At 47.6% G+C, this 17,357-nt stretch overlaps 1 protein-coding gene across 3 annotated transcripts in view; it reads left to right on the top strand.

Annotated features, from left to right (window-relative positions):
• Positions 1 to 17,357, top strand: part of TNFRSF8 (TNF receptor superfamily member 8) — a 66,105-nt gene that overhangs the window by 22,440 nt on the left and 26,308 nt on the right. For 2 of the 3 annotated variants that reach the window (XM_024749674.1, XM_024749671.1), the window contains exons 3-7: positions 3,078 to 3,194; positions 11,201 to 11,353; positions 13,766 to 13,859; positions 14,194 to 14,351; positions 16,629 to 16,745. In XM_024749674.1, coding sequence (XP_024605442.1) covers positions 3,078 to 3,194; positions 11,201 to 11,353; positions 13,766 to 13,859; positions 14,194 to 14,351; positions 16,629 to 16,745 — 639 coding nt within the window. The remainder of the gene's footprint in view (positions 1 to 3,077; positions 3,195 to 11,200; positions 11,354 to 13,765; positions 13,860 to 14,193; positions 14,352 to 16,628; positions 16,746 to 17,357) is intronic. The other variant, XM_024749672.1, reaches the window with a different exon arrangement.

The raw sequence follows: 17,357 nt of genomic DNA, 5'->3' as shown, positions 1-17,357 counted from the left end.
CCCCCCCCCATCCCCCGCTGTCTCACTCTGTCACTCCACTCTCCACTGCTTTCCTCTCCCTGAGCTCCTGCTGTATGTTCTTTGGAGTCTGTCTCTGAAGTCTGAACCCACTTGCTAATTTCTTTTTTTGAATATTTATTTATTTGGTTGCATTGGATCTTAGTTGCCGCACGCGGGATCTGTTTTTAGTTGCGGCACGCGAACTCCTAGTTGCGGCACGTGGGATCTAGTTCCCCGACCAGGGATCAAACCCCGGGCCGCCTGCATTGGGAGCACGGACTCTTAGTCACTGGACCACCAGGGAAGTCCCGCTAATTTCTTTCTTTACGTGCTGTCTTTTTCCCAGGCTAGAGTGTCAGTTCCATGAGGGCAGGGACCTCACCTTCAATCTCTTAAATCAGTGCTTGGGGGCGTCCCTGGTGGTCCAGTGGTTAGGACACCGCACTTCCACTGCAGGGGGCATGGGTTCGGTCCTTGGTCGGGGAACTAAGATCCCACATCCTGCAGCATGGCCAAATAAATAAATAAAAATAAATCAGTCCCTGGCGTGAAGTTGGTGGTCAGTAAGTGTGAGTCTAGTGAGTCAGACTGACCCCCAACTCAGTTACTCTGAACCTGTGAGTGTGTATCCTGCGACAGAGGGTTTTCTAAAGTTCACACCAGAACAGCCCCTGGTGCTGAGAGGCGATGTTAAAGGGACCCAGGAGGGGAATCTGGAAAGGATCAGGTGATCAGGAAAGTTCCTTGGTGGGGGGGTGGTTTCAGCCGGACCTGGCTAGACACGAAGGGTTCCCTGGGGTGGAAATGGAGATGGAGGGGGTATCTCTCATATCAGTTTCCTGGGCTGCCATTAACAAAGTACCACAAACTGAGTGGCTTCAACATGAGCAATTCATTTTCTCACAGTTCTGGAGGCTAGAAGTCCAGGATCAATGTGTTGGCAGGGCTGTGCTTCCTCTGAAGTCTCCAAGGAAGGTTCTGACCTCTCTCCCAGCTTCTGGTGGCTCCTTGGCTTGTGGCAGCATACCTCCACTCTTCACGTGGGCATCTTCCTGTGTGCATATCTGTCTCTATATCCAAAATTTCCCCCTTTTTCTAAGGACACCAGTCATATGGAATGAGGGCCCACCCTAACGACTTCATGTTAACTTGATGACCTCTGTAGGGGCCCTGTCTTCAGATAAGATCACATTCTGAGATACTGGAGGGTTAGGACTTCACTTTTTTTGTGGGGGGGCATAATTCAACCCATAACAACATTCCAGGACATCTGAGGAGTGCTAGAGAAAAGATGGGAGAGGCCCAGGCTGGCTGGGGTACAGAGTACATGAAGCAAATGAGGTACAATGACGCCAGACCAGGAGTCCGCAGAAAAGAGTGAGGCCTGGGAGTGCCAGGCTGAGGAGTCTGTGTTGCTTAGGTTGTCAGAACATGTATTGATCAAATACGTGCCACCCCTGTGACGGGGGACTCACTGGTGAGCAGACACAGAAAGATCCATCCTTGAGGAGCTGACACTCATGTGGGAAATCCAGACACTAAGTTTATCCTCTAAATAAATATGGAACTACAACAGAGTTAGGTGTAAGAGGGCAAGGTATATGGGTCTCTGACGGTTTATAACAGGGGTCCTGTCCAAGTTGCTGAGGAAGTGATGCCTTGACTATGATGTGAAGGCTGAGTGGGAGTTTACTAGGGGAAAGAGGGGAAAAGCAGTCCTGGCAGAGGACCAGCTTGTGCACAGGCCCTGGGGCAGAAGGGAGCATGGCCACCTTGGGGAACAGGGGGACCCCAGTGTGGCTAGAGAATAGAGCCAGGGGTATATGAGTGGGCATTGACCATGGTAAGGACCTAGACCTCTATCCTGGGAGCCATGAGAAGTCTTTGAACATTTTCGGCAAGGAGTGGTGGGTCAGATTTACTTCTCTGAAAGCCCACTGGGGAACCACTGAAATTTCCTGAGCTAGAGGGTGTGTACCATCAAGCTAGTACTTTTGAGAGGTTCTTGCATGTTATTCTAGAGCAGGGACTCTTACCTGTGGTCCATGGACTCCCAAGGGTCCGTGAATAGATTTCAGGGAAGCCATGAACCTGATTGCGTTCACTTATTTTCATTCACCTCTAACAAAAATTCCCTTTATGAATTCCTTCCATTATGAATGAAGGCAACAAAGCACAGCAGTACTAGCAGAACCCACAGCTTTTCCATCAGTAGAAACCAGGTGTTCTCACATTATATTACAACTGCCACAGACATCATAAGACCTTGTTCATTTTCATCACTACTTTGAAACTATGGTAGTTATTAGATCTTATTTAATGAGTTTACAAAGAATCACATGTATTACATCTTAAATTATTTTGTTTAACGCTTTGATAACTGTATGCCAACATAGCCGGTTCCTTCGTAATCCTAAGTGCTTTATTTTGTGCACTTGAAAACGTGATTCCTTGCAGGGTCCACAGGCTCTCCCAGAATGACTAGGGGACACGAGAAATGTTGAGATCGGCTGGTCTAGGTTCCTTCGGTTGTAGCGAACAGCAGCCTAACTCAGGCCTAAACAAGACAAAAGGGAAATAACTGAGTCAATAACAGAGTAGTCCACGGTGCCATAACTCAGGTTTTTTTTTTTTTAAAGTCTGGGTGTTTTTTTTTTTTCGTAAGTTTATTTTATTTATTTATTTTTGGCCGTGTTGGGTCTTCGTTGTTGCTCACAGGCCTTCTCTAGTTGCGGAGCAGTGGCTTCTCGTTGCAGAGCACGGGCTCTAGGTGTGCGGGCTCTAGAGCGCAGGCTCAGCAGTTGTGGTGCACATGGGCTTAGTTGCTCCACGGCATGTGGGATCTTCCCAGACCAGGAATGGAACCTGTGTCCCCTGCGTTGGCAGGCGGATTCTTAACTACTGCGCCACCAGGGAAGCCCCATAACTCAGGTTTGAATGATGTCCTCAGGAGTTCATTTCTCTCCACCTCTGTCACCTCTGAGTCACCTCTTTCTGAGGCAGGCCCTGCCCACACCCCAGCAGCAATGACCCTCCAAGGTGGCCTGACCTGGAGCTTCTCTGCTTCTCTTCCGCAGGGCGTTCCCTGAAGGAGCTGTGCCCTGAGGGGCCCAATGACTGCAGGAAGCAGTGTGATCCCGACTACTACTTGGACAGAAATGGCCGCTGCACAGCCTGTGTGAGCTGTTTTGGAGGTAAGGGCTGTGTCTTTCTTCCGGGGGCTCCTTCCAGGGAGGATGGGGAGCCTCGAGGGGGTGGGAAGGCAGCGGAGGCGGAGAATCTGAAAGGTGGGGCGGATCAAGATTTGGTGCCTTGGGGTTTCCCTGGTGGCGCAGTGGTTGAGAGTCCGCCTGCCGATGCAGGGGACGCAGGTTCCTGTCCCGGTCCGGGAGGATCCCGCGTGCCGCGGAGCGGCTGGGCCCGTGAGCCATGGCCGCTGAGCCTGCGCGTCTGGAGCCTGTGCTCCGCAACGGGAGAGGCCACAGCAGTGAGAGGCCCGCGTACCGCAAAAAAAAAAAAAAAAGATTTGGTGCCTGTACACTGCATCAGCCCCCTGGTGCCTCAGTTTACCCCCTCTGGATTTGTGAATTGATATCAACCATGATCTTTTGCATCCATACTTTTTTTTTTTTTTCGTTTTTGGCCACGCCGTGCGGCTTGTGGGATCTCATTTTCCTGACCAGGGATTGAACCCAGGCCCTCGGCAGTGAAAGTGCTGAGTCCTAACCACTGGACCGCCAGGGAATTCCCTGCATCCATACTTTTTAGAGAGACTTAGTTACCATGTTTCCTCAAGGGAGGGACTCATACTTAGGTGAAAAGTTTACTTTTTAAAAAAGAATTAATTAATTAAAAATTTTCGGCTGTGTTGGGTCTTCGCTGCTGTGCACGGGCTTTCTCTAGTTGCGGCGAGCGGGGGCTACTCTTGGTTGCGGTGCGTGGGCTTCTCACTGTGGTGGCCTCTCGTTGCAGAGCACAGGCTCTAGGTGTGCAGGCTCAGTAGTTGCGGCATGCGGTCCCAGTAGTTGTGGCTCGTGGGCTCTAGAGCGCAGGCTCAGTAGTTGTGGTGCACGGGCTTCGTTGATCCGTGGCATGTGGGGTCTTCCTGGACCGGAGATCTCACCCGTGTCCCCTGCACTGGCAGGCAGATTCTTAACCACTGCACCCCCAGGGAAGTCCCACGTATTAAGTTTAATCTTTGCTAAACCCCTAGGGGAAGATTCTTTTCTTATCCCAGCTTTACAGTGAGGAAACTGAGGTTTAGGGAAGTTAAGGGCCTTTCCAAAATTACAATGTTGTGGTAATTTGCAGCACTAGAGTTTTAGCTGCTGGTTGGACACCAAGGGCTGTGTTCTTTCCCTAAGACCACAGTGCTTCCAGGAGAACTTCTTCAATGCGTGCTTTCTTTGTTAATTTCTTATTGTGGGTAGTGAATATGGTTTGTGTGCTATCTCGCGTTTGTTGGGTTTTTTGGGGGGTGAGGTGGGGAAATTTGTTGAGATTTCTTGTGGCCTAATACATTTTCATGCTTTTCAGTATGTTTAGTGTGTTTGGGGGGAAAAAATGCGTCGTCTGCTTGTTGTGTACAAAATTCCATGTATACGTATCTGATCAAGCTTGTTAATTATGTTATTTTAATAATATGCATCCTTATTTACTTTGTCACCTTCACAGAGGTTGGTTTCTGAGATAGACATGTTAAAATCTATCTCCCAATATGCTTGTTTTTCATCAGATTTTCATTGTGTTCTAGTTTTGCTTTATCCATGTCAAAGCTATGTTATTAGGTACAATGTTGATGAGTATCACTGCTATCTTGGTGGGCTGGACGTTTTATCAACATGAAATACACCTCTTTGTTTCTTATAATGTGTTTGCCTTAATTCCATTTTTGTTTGATATTAATATTGCCATTCTTGTTTATGTTAGCATTTCTCTGGTGTGTCTTTAAAAAATTTTAAATTAACGACCACATTTTATTAAACAAAAGTTATATGCGTCCATCATAAAAATTCAAGCAATACACAAGTGTAAGGAAGAAAGTCAACTCTGCCCCTCCCCCCCCCAGTGGGTGACTGACACCTCTCCGTCCCTCTCTATAGAGAGAAGAATGGGTAGGTTAGTAGCCAGACAGACTATACACACATAGAAAGAAGGAATCTTTAAGAGGATGGGATCATACTATTTATGGTGTGAAAAGGATTATAGTTAACTTTATTCAAATATATCAGAGGAAGAAGGAGCCAAAGTGAAGAAGCTAAACACTATCACAAGAGACGGTAGTTCCTAAAAAAAAACAACCCTCTGAAATTAACAAAAGAGGTGATGAAAATCAATAAGCCGCTAGGAATGATTTAAGGAATGACTGTCTCTTCTGGTACAGTCATATTCTACTTGTTTCAATTTTGGGGTAGCAGAGAGTTGCTTGACTCCCTGTAATGAAAACTGAACGGCTCGGGCTTCCCTGGTGGCGCAGTGGTTGAGAGTCCACCTGCCGATGCAGGGGACACGGGTTCATGCTCCGGTCCGGGAAGATCCCACATGCCGCGGAGCGGCTGGGCCCTTGAGCCATGGCCGCTGGGCCTGCGCGTCCGGAGCCTGTGCTCCGCAACGGGAGAGGCCACAGCAGTGAGAGGCCCGCGTACCACCAAAAAAAAAAAAAAAAAAAAGAATGGCTCGCTGGCCTCCCCATCCTCTTCCTGACTTTCATTGCTTACATTATTTTTGCTTCGTCATAGTCTATGATGTTTATCATCTTTTCTGTAGCCCTAAGTCCCTTGGCATGTTAGCTTTACTTTGCTCTTTAAATTCATTCATTGTGCCCTATGAGTCCATTTATCACAGCTTCTCATTCCTGAATTTTTCATTTTGATTTGTCTCTTGATTGGTTAGGTTTCACTGTCATGTGGACTTTTCAGGGAGGACTCTTTGCAACTTCCTTCACTTTTTTCATGTTTGAGAATATTTGTTGCTTTTAAACTGGAATGACGACTTGGGCGGGTATAATATTATTCCTGGGACGTGTTTTCTCTAGAACTTGGTAGGCATTGGTGCACTGTCTCCTCGTGATGGATATTGCTGTGGAGGAGTCTGCAGTCAGCTTCCTTCCCCCTCTTTGTAGGTGACTGCAAGAATCATTCTTTCTCTAGTCTTAAGGATCAAAAACTTAACCAGAATATGCCTTGATATTAATTGTTTGGAAACAAATCTTCCTGGTATCTGGTATGTCTTTTCTATCTGCAGATTTAGTTCTTCCTTCATTTCAGGGGAACTGACATGGATTTTATCTCTGCTAAACAGATATATCTCAGTGTCAACTTGATGGATACCAATTATTCTTATGTTTGATTGTCTTTGCCTCTCCTCCTTGTCTATCATCTTCATTAATTGCATTAATATCTGTCTTTTTACCTTGCATTCACCGGTATTTTCTCAATCTTTTCTTCATGCCGTTAACTCAATTTTCTGTCTAATCTTTTTTGTTTCTTGCTGCCCAGGGCAAGACAGAGCCCCCAGGACACTGGTAGTTCACTTACTGAATTTCTAATTATGGTGTTGTGCATCTCAGTTTGTTTTCTTTTGCTCTGCAGTCTTCCTTCTTATCTCATCCTTTTAAAACATCACTTTTTTTTGAGCTCTTCCTTTATTGAATTACTATTCTTATTAAGTTCCATTTATAGTGTGAAGCACTCCTGGGATTGCTTGTTAGTTGCAGACTGGGTTCTTTGTCCTTGCAAACTATATTCCTATCTTTTTTAGATCTTTCTCTTGTTCTTGTCTTCCCTCCTCCCTCCCTTCCATCTTTCCTGCTATAGCATGTTTGCACCGTCGCCTTCTTATACTTTTCCTTCTTGCTTGAGCTTACCCGGGGCAGCAGCTCTGTCCCTGATACAGTGTGAGTTATTTCTCCTTCACACTTGCCCCATCTCGCTGGCCTTGAGTTCGTCTTCCCAGCTCAGAGCATCAACTGGGGATTCTCAGGGTTACTCTTTTTTTTTTTTTTGGCTGTGCAGCGGGGCTTGTGAGGTCTTAGTTCCTCAACGAGGGATTGAACCTGGGCCACGGCAGTGAAAGCACTGAGTCCTAATCCCTGGACCACCAGGGAATTCCCAAGAATTACTTTAAAAAAAATTGTGGTAAAATATACGTAACATAAAATTTATTATTTTAACCATTTAAAACTGTACTGTTCAGCGGCATGAAGTACATTCATATTTTTGGGTCACCATCACCATCATCCAGCTCCAGAACTTTTTCATCTTCCCCAATTGAAACTCTCTCCCCATCAAACACTAGCTCCTCATCGCTCCCCGCACCCTCACCCCAAGCCTCTGGCAACTACCATTCTATTCTCTGTCTCTATGAATTTGACTACTCTAGGATGTTCATAGAAGTGAAATCATACAGTATTTATCCTTTTGTGACTTGTTTCACTTAGCGTAATATCTTCAAGGTGCATCTATGTTGTAGCATGTGTCAGAATTTCCTTCCTTCTTAAGGCTGAATGGTAGTCCATTGGATGGATCTACCACATTTTGTTTACCCGTTGATGTCCATGGACGCTTGGGTTGTTTACACCTTTTAGCTATTGTGAATATTGTTGCTATGAACATAGCTGTACAAATAGCTGTTCAAGTCCCTGCTCTCAATTCTTTACCCACTCAGCAGTGGAATTGCTGGATCATGTGGGAATTCTATGTTTAATTTCTTGAGGAATCCTGACTGTTACCTTTGAAACTCGTTTTAGGAGCCTGAGGGCGGCCTGGGTGGGGGTCAGAGAGCAGCCAGAGATGGGTGTTGTCATGGTGGCGGGGCTCTGCCTTCTCTTCTGTCAGATGGTCTTTACCAAGCTCCTGCTGCCTAGAAAGGGGTGCCCCCCACTCCTGGAGCTTCTGCTCATTCCCCCAACTAGGGAATTGGCAAGTCCACGCAGTCTATTTTTTTTTTTTTTTTGCGGTACGCGGGCCTCTCACTGTTGTGGCCTCTCCCGTTGCAGAGCACAGGCTCCAGACGCGCAGGCTCAGTGCCCATGGCTCACGGGCCCAGCCGCTCCACGGCACGTGGGAATCTTCCCGGACCGGGGCACGAACCCGTGTCCCCTGCATCGGCAGGCAGACTCTCAACCACTGCGCCACCAGGGAAGCCCCACACAGTCTTTTCTACCTCTGCCCAGGCCTTTGATATTACATGCAGGCAGCTACTCAGAGTGTTTTCTTGAGTTTTCCGTGGATGTCTACCCACTGTCTTTAGGTGGAGTCTCCAGATTTTTGAAAATTATCAGGATTTTATTCTCTCCTCAGTACAGTTTCTAGGCTGCAGGTGAGAGTGAGGGGCTGTACCAGGGTCACTACAACAAGGAAGAGAGAGGAGAGGGTCCTGAGATGGTTTTAGGAGCCAGGTGTAGGAGTGTGTGTGTGTCTGTGTGTCTTTTAATCATTGTTGCCCACACCCCATTGGCCAGAACCAAGTCACATGACCGCCTATCCATCTGCAAGGGAGGCTGGGAAATGTAGTCTTCCTCTGAGTCCATTTGAAACAGGATTTGGGGAACGCATCGCTGTGCTCCAGGGGATTCCTTCTCATAGCTGCAATTTCCTTTTGCATCTCTGAGGATATTAATTATACTGATTCCAAAGGCTTGTCCTGTTTTCTCTTTTATCTGTTTTCTTGAGCGTTAGTTCTGTTTGAGTTTGGGGCTCTTTTTTCTTGGTGCTGGTTTCTTCTGGTCTTTGGTGATTTCGAGTTCTGCACGTGGGATCTGATGACTGGGGTAGGGTGGGGGTCTGCGAGTGGGGCTTATGAAATCCACCTCCGGGGACTGCGAGGATGAGCGGGTGGGGTGGAGGTGCCGGGCAGGGTCTGTCAGAGGCTGGTCCTCTGGGTCTGCAGGGTCCCTTCCTTCCCCCACGGCTGACCTGCCCGGGGGCGCCGCCCAGCTCACCTCACCCGAGTATCCTTGGAGAGACGCTTGGCTTCTAGCTCTGTGGTGTGACTGGATGAGGAATGTGGGGCGAGAGACCCACCTGGGTGCTTCTGCTGCACTCCTTGTGGGATTCCCTCCCGCTTGCCCCTACCATTCACCCACTTGGAGACAAGCACCCAGAGCCTCTCCTAGCATAATCAGTCGTATGGGGTACGTTTTGGACTGTGGTCTCCTTCCATCCAATTCCATCTGCCCTCCATATTTAAGAAGTCTTCATCACTTCTGGTTGACCAAAAATGCCCTTTCTTGTTTTCCCAGGGGTATTTGCATTCTTCAATTATTATTTTTACCAGTGATTTTATTTTTAAAGATAAAATTCATCATTTAAAGTGTACAGTGCTGTGTGGGACTTCCCTGGTGGCTCAGTGGTTAAGAATCTGCCTGCCAATGCAGGGGACACGGGTTCGAGCCCTGGTCCGGGCAGATCCCACATACCGCGGAGCGACTAAGCCCGTACGCCACAACTACTGAGCCCACGTGCCACAACTACTGAAGCCCGCGTGCCTAGAGCCTGTGCTCCACAACAAGAGAAGCCACGACAATGAGAAGCCCGCGCACCACGTAGCCCCTGCTCGCTGCAACTAGAGAAAGCCCACGCGCAGCAACCAAGACCCAACACAGCCAAAAATAAATAAATAAATAAATTTATTTAAAAATAAATAAAGTGTACAGTGCTGTGGTTTTATTCTATTCACAATGTGCAACCACCACCACTATCTAATAAAAAGAAACCCCCTTAGCTCCCAATTCTCCCCTCCTTCCATCCCCTGGCAATCACTAATCCACTTTCTGTCTCTATGGATTTACCTACTCTGGACGTTTCATATAAATGACTCACGCGGTATGTGGCTTTTAGTGTCTGGCTTCTTTCACTTTATGTAGCGCTTTCAAGGTTCATTCATGTTGTAGTGTGTATCAGTACTTCATTCCTTTTTATGGCTGGATAATATTGTGTTATATGGATATAACACATTTTGTTTATCCATTTATCAGTTGATGGACATTGGTGTCGTCTCTACTTTTTGGCTATTATGAATCACGCTGGAATGAACATGCATGTACACGTTTTTGTGTGGACATATGTTTTCAGTTGTCTTGGGTATGTACCTAAGAGTGGAATTGCTGGATCATATAGTAAATCTACGTTTAACTTTTTGAGGAACTGCCAGACTGCCTTCCACAGCTCTGTCCTACTTTATATTCCTGCTAGCATTCTATGAGGATTCCAATTTCTCCATATCCTCGCCAACACTTGTCATTGTCTGTCTTTTTTATTCCATCCACCCTAGTGGATATGGCGTGGTCTGTCATAGTGGTTTTGGTTTGATGACTCATAGATGGCTCTGATGACTAAGGACATTGAGCATCTTTTCATGTGCTTACTGGCCGTTTGTATATCTTCTCTGGAGAAAAGTCTTCTTAAATCCTTTGCCCATTAAAAAAAAACCCCAAAATGTAATAGACTTTTTTTTTAGAGCAGTTTTCAGTTTATAGAAAAACCGAGCAGAAAGTACAGAGATTTCCCATATGCCGCTCTCCTCACACTTTTCCCCAGTATTAACATCTTGCATTAGTGTGGTACGTTGTTACAGTTGATGAACCAATATTGGTGCATTATTAACTAAAGTTCATAGTTTACTTTAAGGGTCACTCTTTGTGTTGTATGTGCTATGATTTTTGACAAATGTGTAATGTCATTTATCCACTATTGCACTATCATACAGAATAATTTCACTGCTTTAAAAATCTTCTGTGCTCTGCCCATTCATCTTCCCCTCCCCCACCCCCTACCAAACCCTGGCAACCACTGATCTTTTTACCGTCTCTGTAGTTTTGTCTTTTCCCGAAGGTCATGTAGTTGGAATCACAGTATGTAGCCTTTCCAACTGGCTGCTTTCACTGAGAAGTTTGCACTTAATGCTCCTCCATGTCTTTTTTGCCCATTTTAATATTGGGACATTCACTTCTTTTTAACACCATTTTAGTCATCTCCAGGGATGCAGGCTGGGAGGTGGAGGCTGCCTCATGGACCCCGCCTGCCCTCTAGTCCTCACATCAGGAACACTCTGGAAGGAAGGGCTGGGCATACCAGCTACCCTGCCCAACAGAATGCCATAGCAGCATCCTCCCTCATGTGCTGGACTGTCCCTGGGACTTTTCTGAGCCCCTTCCCTCGCCCTCCCTCTGTCCCCGGTGACCCTTCTCTGTGTCCCTTAGACGACCTCGTGGAGAAGAAGCCATGCTCATGGAACTCTACCCGCGTCTGCGAGTGCCGGACTGGCATGTTCTGTGGCACATCAGTCATCAACTCCTGTGCCCGCTGCCTCCCTCACTCCGTCTGCCCAACAGGGATGGTTGTCAAGTTCCAGGGTGAGTATCCCCACCCAGGACCACGATCTGTGCCAATGATTCCCCCCCGCAGACCTCCCAACGACTCTCCACCTCCCACCTCCTCCTTCCTGTTGGACAGATCACATCTCCTATCACGATGATGCCAGGGATGCAAACAGAGGCCCCTGCTGCCCTTTCCCTGCACCTCAGGTCCCAGGCTCAGAGAGTCCCAGGCACCGCCCTGGCTGGAAGAGGTCTTGGGTTGGTTTGAGGATCAGGGTAGAAATTCTTTAATGCCTGATAAACAAGAAAGAAACCTGAAGTTTCTGTCCTGGGAGTTTCCTGGAAGATGAGGGCTGGTTTCCCATTTTGGTCCAGGGATGAACCGTGCTTCTCACTCTACCACGCATTCGCCATGCTGTTCACTCCTTCTGGGACACCCTTCCTTCCCCGTTCACTCAGTCAACTCTGCTTTCAGCTCTCTGTCCAAACATCTCCTCCTGACCTCTCCCAGGTCACTTCTCGACATGGAGGCGAACGCTTGTGTCTGTCTCCGTGTGGTCGGTGCTTGTACCCCTCCCTAGGCCGTAGCTTCGTGAGGGCCACGGTCATCTCCCGGCTGCCTAATTAGACACCTGGCACAGAATCTGCTCTTCAGAGATAAGTGTTGAATGATGTGACAGGGAGATCAGAGCTGGGGGTGGTGGGGTTCAGATCCGGCCGGATTCTCTCTGGTCACACAGAACCCTCAGCGGAGGGACCCTCAGCAGCCCGCCACCCACAAGCAGGGGCAGGTGGTGGCGTGGAAAGGGCTCTGGATTGGACATCAGGTACCTGGGGTTTTGTACAGCTTTGCCTCGTGGGGCGTGTTCCCAGTCCTCTCTGGGCCTCAGTATTCCCATCTGTAAAATGCAGAGGTGTGACTAGAAGGCCTTGCATGGGGGCTTTTCAGCTCAGAAACTCTTGTGTCTAAGAAGAGTAGCCTTGAGTTCTGTTGCTCCAGCCTGTGGACCAGCTCAGGCTGGCTAAGCGCTCTCGACGGTGTTCCTGCCCCTGCCACACGGTGGCGCCAGAGGCCTCTCTTTGCTGCCCGCAGACCTGCTGCCCCAGGCCGTGCCACGGGCCACGCTTAAAATGTGGCCAGTTGCACTGACATGTGCTGTCAGTATAGAATATGCCCCCGATTTCAAACACTTAGTATAGGAAAAGAATGTAAAACATCTCATTAATTATTTTTTATGTTGATTACCTATTGGCATAATATTTTAGATATATTGGGTTAAATAAACGTATTGCTTAATTTCACTTGTTTCTTTTTTACTTTTTAAAATGTGGCTACTAGAAAATTTAAAACGATGACATGTGATTGACATATTTTATTGGACAGCACTGCTTTTTTTTTAGCACTGCTTTAGAAGTGCTCCAACCTTTGGCCGCGAAAGCCTGGCTAACTTCTAGATTCCTCTGTGGGACTTCCCACTGAGCAACTCGCAGGACCTCAGTCTCTTCCGCTGTAGAATGGAAAGTAGTTTCTGTCTCAGATCAAGCTTATGGCTAAGCCTTACACTAAGACCTTGCATAGGCTTTCTCCCCTGAAATTCTCCAGACGTCATAAGACTGTATTAGCCCCATTTTATGTGAGGAAATTGAGGTTCAGAGATGGCAGGTAATTAATTGCTCAAGACCACAGAGCAGGGAATATCTAATCCAGTGTTTGAACCTTATGCCCAGGTCTTATCACCCCACCACAGTGCAGATAGATAAGTCAGCATTGCTCACACCCTCCTCTACCAAAACTTCCAAACTCCAGTCCACTTGATTGAAAGCACTATGTGTTTTCTTCTCCACTTTTGCTTCCACCCAGTATTCTCCAGTACTCTTTGGCTTGCAAGTTACAATGTTTTTGGCTCATGTAACTGAAGTGTCTGAGGATAGCTTAGTGGAGCTTAAGGCATGGCTGGATCCAGGAGCTCTGTCTTTTCCCGTCTCTCACCTCTACTACCCTATGTGTTGGTTTGTCTGTAAAATACCTACCAGCAGCTCCTGGCTTGCTTCCTACCCAGCCCTAGTGGAAAGACAGCTTCTCCTTCCCACATTCTCAACAACCAAAGTAAAATCTTGAAATTGCCTCTCATAGGCGTGTCTTGGGTCGTGTGCCCACCCCTGAACCAGTCCATCATGGCCAGAGGAATGGGATGGATTGATTGGTCCAGCCTGGTTCCATGGCTACTCCTGAAGTGGGGTCCCAGCCCCCTACCACAGACACTGAGACTGGGAGGTGTAATTCTCCAGGGAAAATTGGATGGCTTTACCCCAAAAGGGAACGGATGCTGGGCAGGCACAAACATCAGATGGCCACTGTGTTTTCCTGGGTTGCGGTGGTAAAAGGTGTATTTCGGAGCCTCTGGCTCTGTAATACCAAGTCTGAAGGCATCACCATCCTCCCTGCAGGCACAGCGCAGAGGAACACTGTCTGTGAGCTGCCTTCCCCAGGGGCCAGCCCCAACTGCAGCGCCAGCCCCCAGGACTGCAAGGCCCCTGCCAGGTGACTCCCGGCCCCCTCCTATCCTGCTGACCTTAGCGTGGGGTTGTCCCACCCCACAGGAGGTCCAGGGCACTGCTGGCTGGGGGTGAGGATGGGGTTCAGCCCAGGGAGCCTCTCTGCCAAGCCTGCAAGTCATTTGAGGCCTTACTGTGTGCCCAGCCTGCCCTGAGCACACAGGAGACCGAGAAGGCCTAGAAAACACAGGCCTTACTCCCAGGAGCTGACGGTGGGCCCGCCAGAGGCTGTGGGCAGAGCGTCTGGGGACCTATTCTCTATGGAAACGGTTATCGCTGAGCACAGACTCCCCTTGTCCCATCCCCCGCTTCCTTCCCAGCAGCACCGTCCCCCAGGCCAAGCCCACCCTGACCTCTCCAGCAAGCTCTGATGCCAGGACCACAGTTCTCGGAGAGGGCACCCCCCTCGCCCCAGAAGATGCTTCTAAAATCACTGCCCGCTCTAGCTCCTCCGTGGGGAGGCTCAGTCCAGATCCAGGTAAGTTCTCCAGAGAAGCTGTGCGCTGTCTCCAGGGAAACGGTGTCCGATGGCTGGGCGACTGTGTGTGGCAGTCAGGGCAGGCAGGCACCGAGCTGTGGTCTTTCCCAGCGTGGGGAGAAGAGGGTCTCCGGGTCTTCTGGGGCTGAGGGCTTCGAGGGTCAGAGTAGATAATGGAAGGACTCATTCGTGTCACCTTTCGGGTGCCAGACACTGAGGCAGGTGCTGGGGCATATGCAGCAGAGCAGGCCAGCCTCTGCAGGTGTCAGATTGGATGCCCCGCCCCTGGTTCCCATGGTGACAGACTGGGGTCCTCAGCTCACTCCTGTTTATTACCCAATAGCCTTCCATCGTATAGGGATACCACATTTTGTTCATCCAAACAGTTTTTGGATTTTTGAGTGGTTTCCATTTCGGGGCTATGATGAAAAACATTTGTGTGAATGTATGTTTTCATTTCTCTCTTTTTAAAAAATTGATTTGTAGGGCTTCTTATAATTCTTTGTCCTATAATTGTGTCCAAAACGTCTTCTCCCACCCTGTGGCTTGCCTTCTCCTCCTCTTTGCGGTGTCTTTTGAGGAAGCGACGCTCTTCATTTCAGTGTCGTCAGATTGATCCATCTTTTCTGTTATGACTCCAGCGCTTTCCATGTCCTGCTTTGTAAGGCTTCTCCTCCGCTGAAGTCTCAACGACGCCCTACATTTATTTTCTAAGGTCATTGCTGTTTTGCCTTTGTTTAAAGAGCCCCCATGAACATTCAGTTGAACCCACACCATTTATCAAATGAATTGTCTTTTCCCCACTGTTTCACGTGCCATCTTCGCTGTAAATCAAGGGTCCATAGATGTATGGGCAGGATTCTGGAGCCTCTATTCTATTCATTGTTCTCTGTGTATTCCGTGTGAACACCATTCTCTCTGATTACTATAGTTTTCCAGTAAGTCTGGATGCTTAAGCAACTACTCCAACTTTGGTCTTCAACAGTGTATTGGCTGGTCTTGGTAATTTGCATATCCACATAAATTTTAGAATCAGCTTTTCAAATCTCATAAGATATCCTATTGGGATTTTAATTGGGATTGCATTGAATCTACAGATCAGTTTGAAGAGAATCCACCTCTGCAGTATTGAGTATATGGTATAGCTCTACATTTATTTAGGTCTTCTTTATTTAAAAAGTTTTTATTTTATATTGGAGTATAGTTGATTTACAATGTTGTGTTAGTTTCAGGTGTACAGCAAAGTGATTCAGTTCTACATATACATATATCTATTCTTTTTCAGATTCTTTCCCCATATAGGTTATAACAGTGTATTGAATAGAGTTTCCTGTGCTATAAGTAGGTCCTTGTTGATTATCTGTTTTATATATAGTAGTGTATATATATAAAATATGTTATATGTTAATCCCAACATATATATATGTGAATCCCAAACTCCTAATTTATCCCTCCCACCCCTATTTAGGCCTTCTTTAAATTCTCCCAATAATGTTTTATTATTGTCTGTGTAAAAATATTTACATCTTTTGGTTTGATTTCTAAGTATTTGGTATTTCTGATGATGATGTAAATAGTACCTTTTTAATATTTCATGTTCTAACTTTTTATTGTTAGCATTATTTTGAACTGTGTGAAATGCCAGTATTTGACTGTTTCTGTACTATCAAAATGGCAATTTCATGTGGTTCAATGCAAATATATAGACGTTCAATTGATTTTGATGTAATAACATTATATCCAACTACCTTGCGAAACTCACTTATTTCTTCTAATAATGTATCTTCAGACTCTTCGGATTATCTGTGCACTCAATGATATCATCTGTCCATAACTGCTTGGTATCTTCATTTCTAAACCTTACCACTTTTATTTCTTTTTCCTGCCTTATTGCATTGCCTATGATCCCCAGGACCAAACTAAATAGAAGTTGTGATAGTAGGCATCCTTGCCTCATTGCTGAACTCAAAGGGAAAGTGGCTACCAAAGTTTTGAGCAGAGCAGTGAGACTGGGGAGAGGGCTCTGGCAGAGGGGAGGGACTGGAAGTGGGGGTGGGGGGCAGTTAGGAGGCAGTTAGCACTCTTCTCCTGTGTGGCCTTAGACACATTCCTTCTGTCTCTGAGCCTCAGGACTCCCTCTGAAGGGTGATGGACATGTGCAGAGTTTGGGAGCTGGCCATGGAGCTGGGGGGCTTCAGTAATGGGAGTGGTGGTGGGATGTGGGCGAGGCCTCTGTCAAGGTGGCCTGGCGTGAAGCTTCTCTGCTTCTTTTCCCAGGACTGACCCTGCAACAGCCATGCCCTCAGGGGTCTGCCGACTGCAGGAAGCAGTGTGACCCTGACTACTACCTGGACAGGGACGGTCGCTGCACGGCCTGTGTGAGCTGTTCAGGAGGTGAGGGCCTTGTTTCTCCTCCAGAGGCTCCTTCCAGGGAGCAGGTGGGGTCTTAGACAAGAGGCCAAGAATCTGGGGGTGGGAGCCTTGAGCTTGGTCTCGGATGCTCAGCCCTTGGGAGCCTGGTTCACCTTTCTGGCGTTTTTTGAGCAGTTGGCTTCTAGTGACTCCTACTCACGATTGTGGGTTTTGATGGCCGTGACCCCTTTTCAGAGAGCTTCCATTCACTCAGTCTTTCCTGCAAGGAAATATTTGTCGATCACCTACTTGTTTCAAGCTTGTCTCATTATTTTTGTACGTATCCTATGATGTCTGGATTGCGATTGCCCCCATTTTACAGAAGAGGAAACTGAGGCTCAGGGAAGTCAGGGGGCTTCCAAGGGCCACAAGCCCTCGCAAATGGCAGGGCCAGGATTTGAACCTAGGGAGTCTGCCACTGGGTTCTGAGCTCATCAGTCCACTGTGCTGCCTCTTAGAGCACCTCTGCACAAGCACTTAGAGACTGACTGCTATATGCATGGTGGGATGACGTCCTGCCAGAGTTTCCCCTGCGGCCAGCTCCCCGCAGCCTCACAACACCACCAGCCTCCCCGTGACATCCAAGCAGCTGCC

The sequence above is a fragment of the Neophocaena asiaeorientalis genome, unplaced genomic scaffold, assembly GCF_003031525.2.
Source record: "Neophocaena asiaeorientalis asiaeorientalis breed wild unplaced genomic scaffold, Neophocaena_asiaeorientalis_V1.1 scaffold275, whole genome shotgun sequence".
Classification (NCBI taxonomy): Eukaryota; Metazoa; Chordata; class Mammalia; order Artiodactyla; family Phocoenidae; genus Neophocaena; species Neophocaena asiaeorientalis.
Note: the sequence above shows the minus strand (reverse complement) of the source record. Positions and strands in the feature narration are given on the sequence as shown.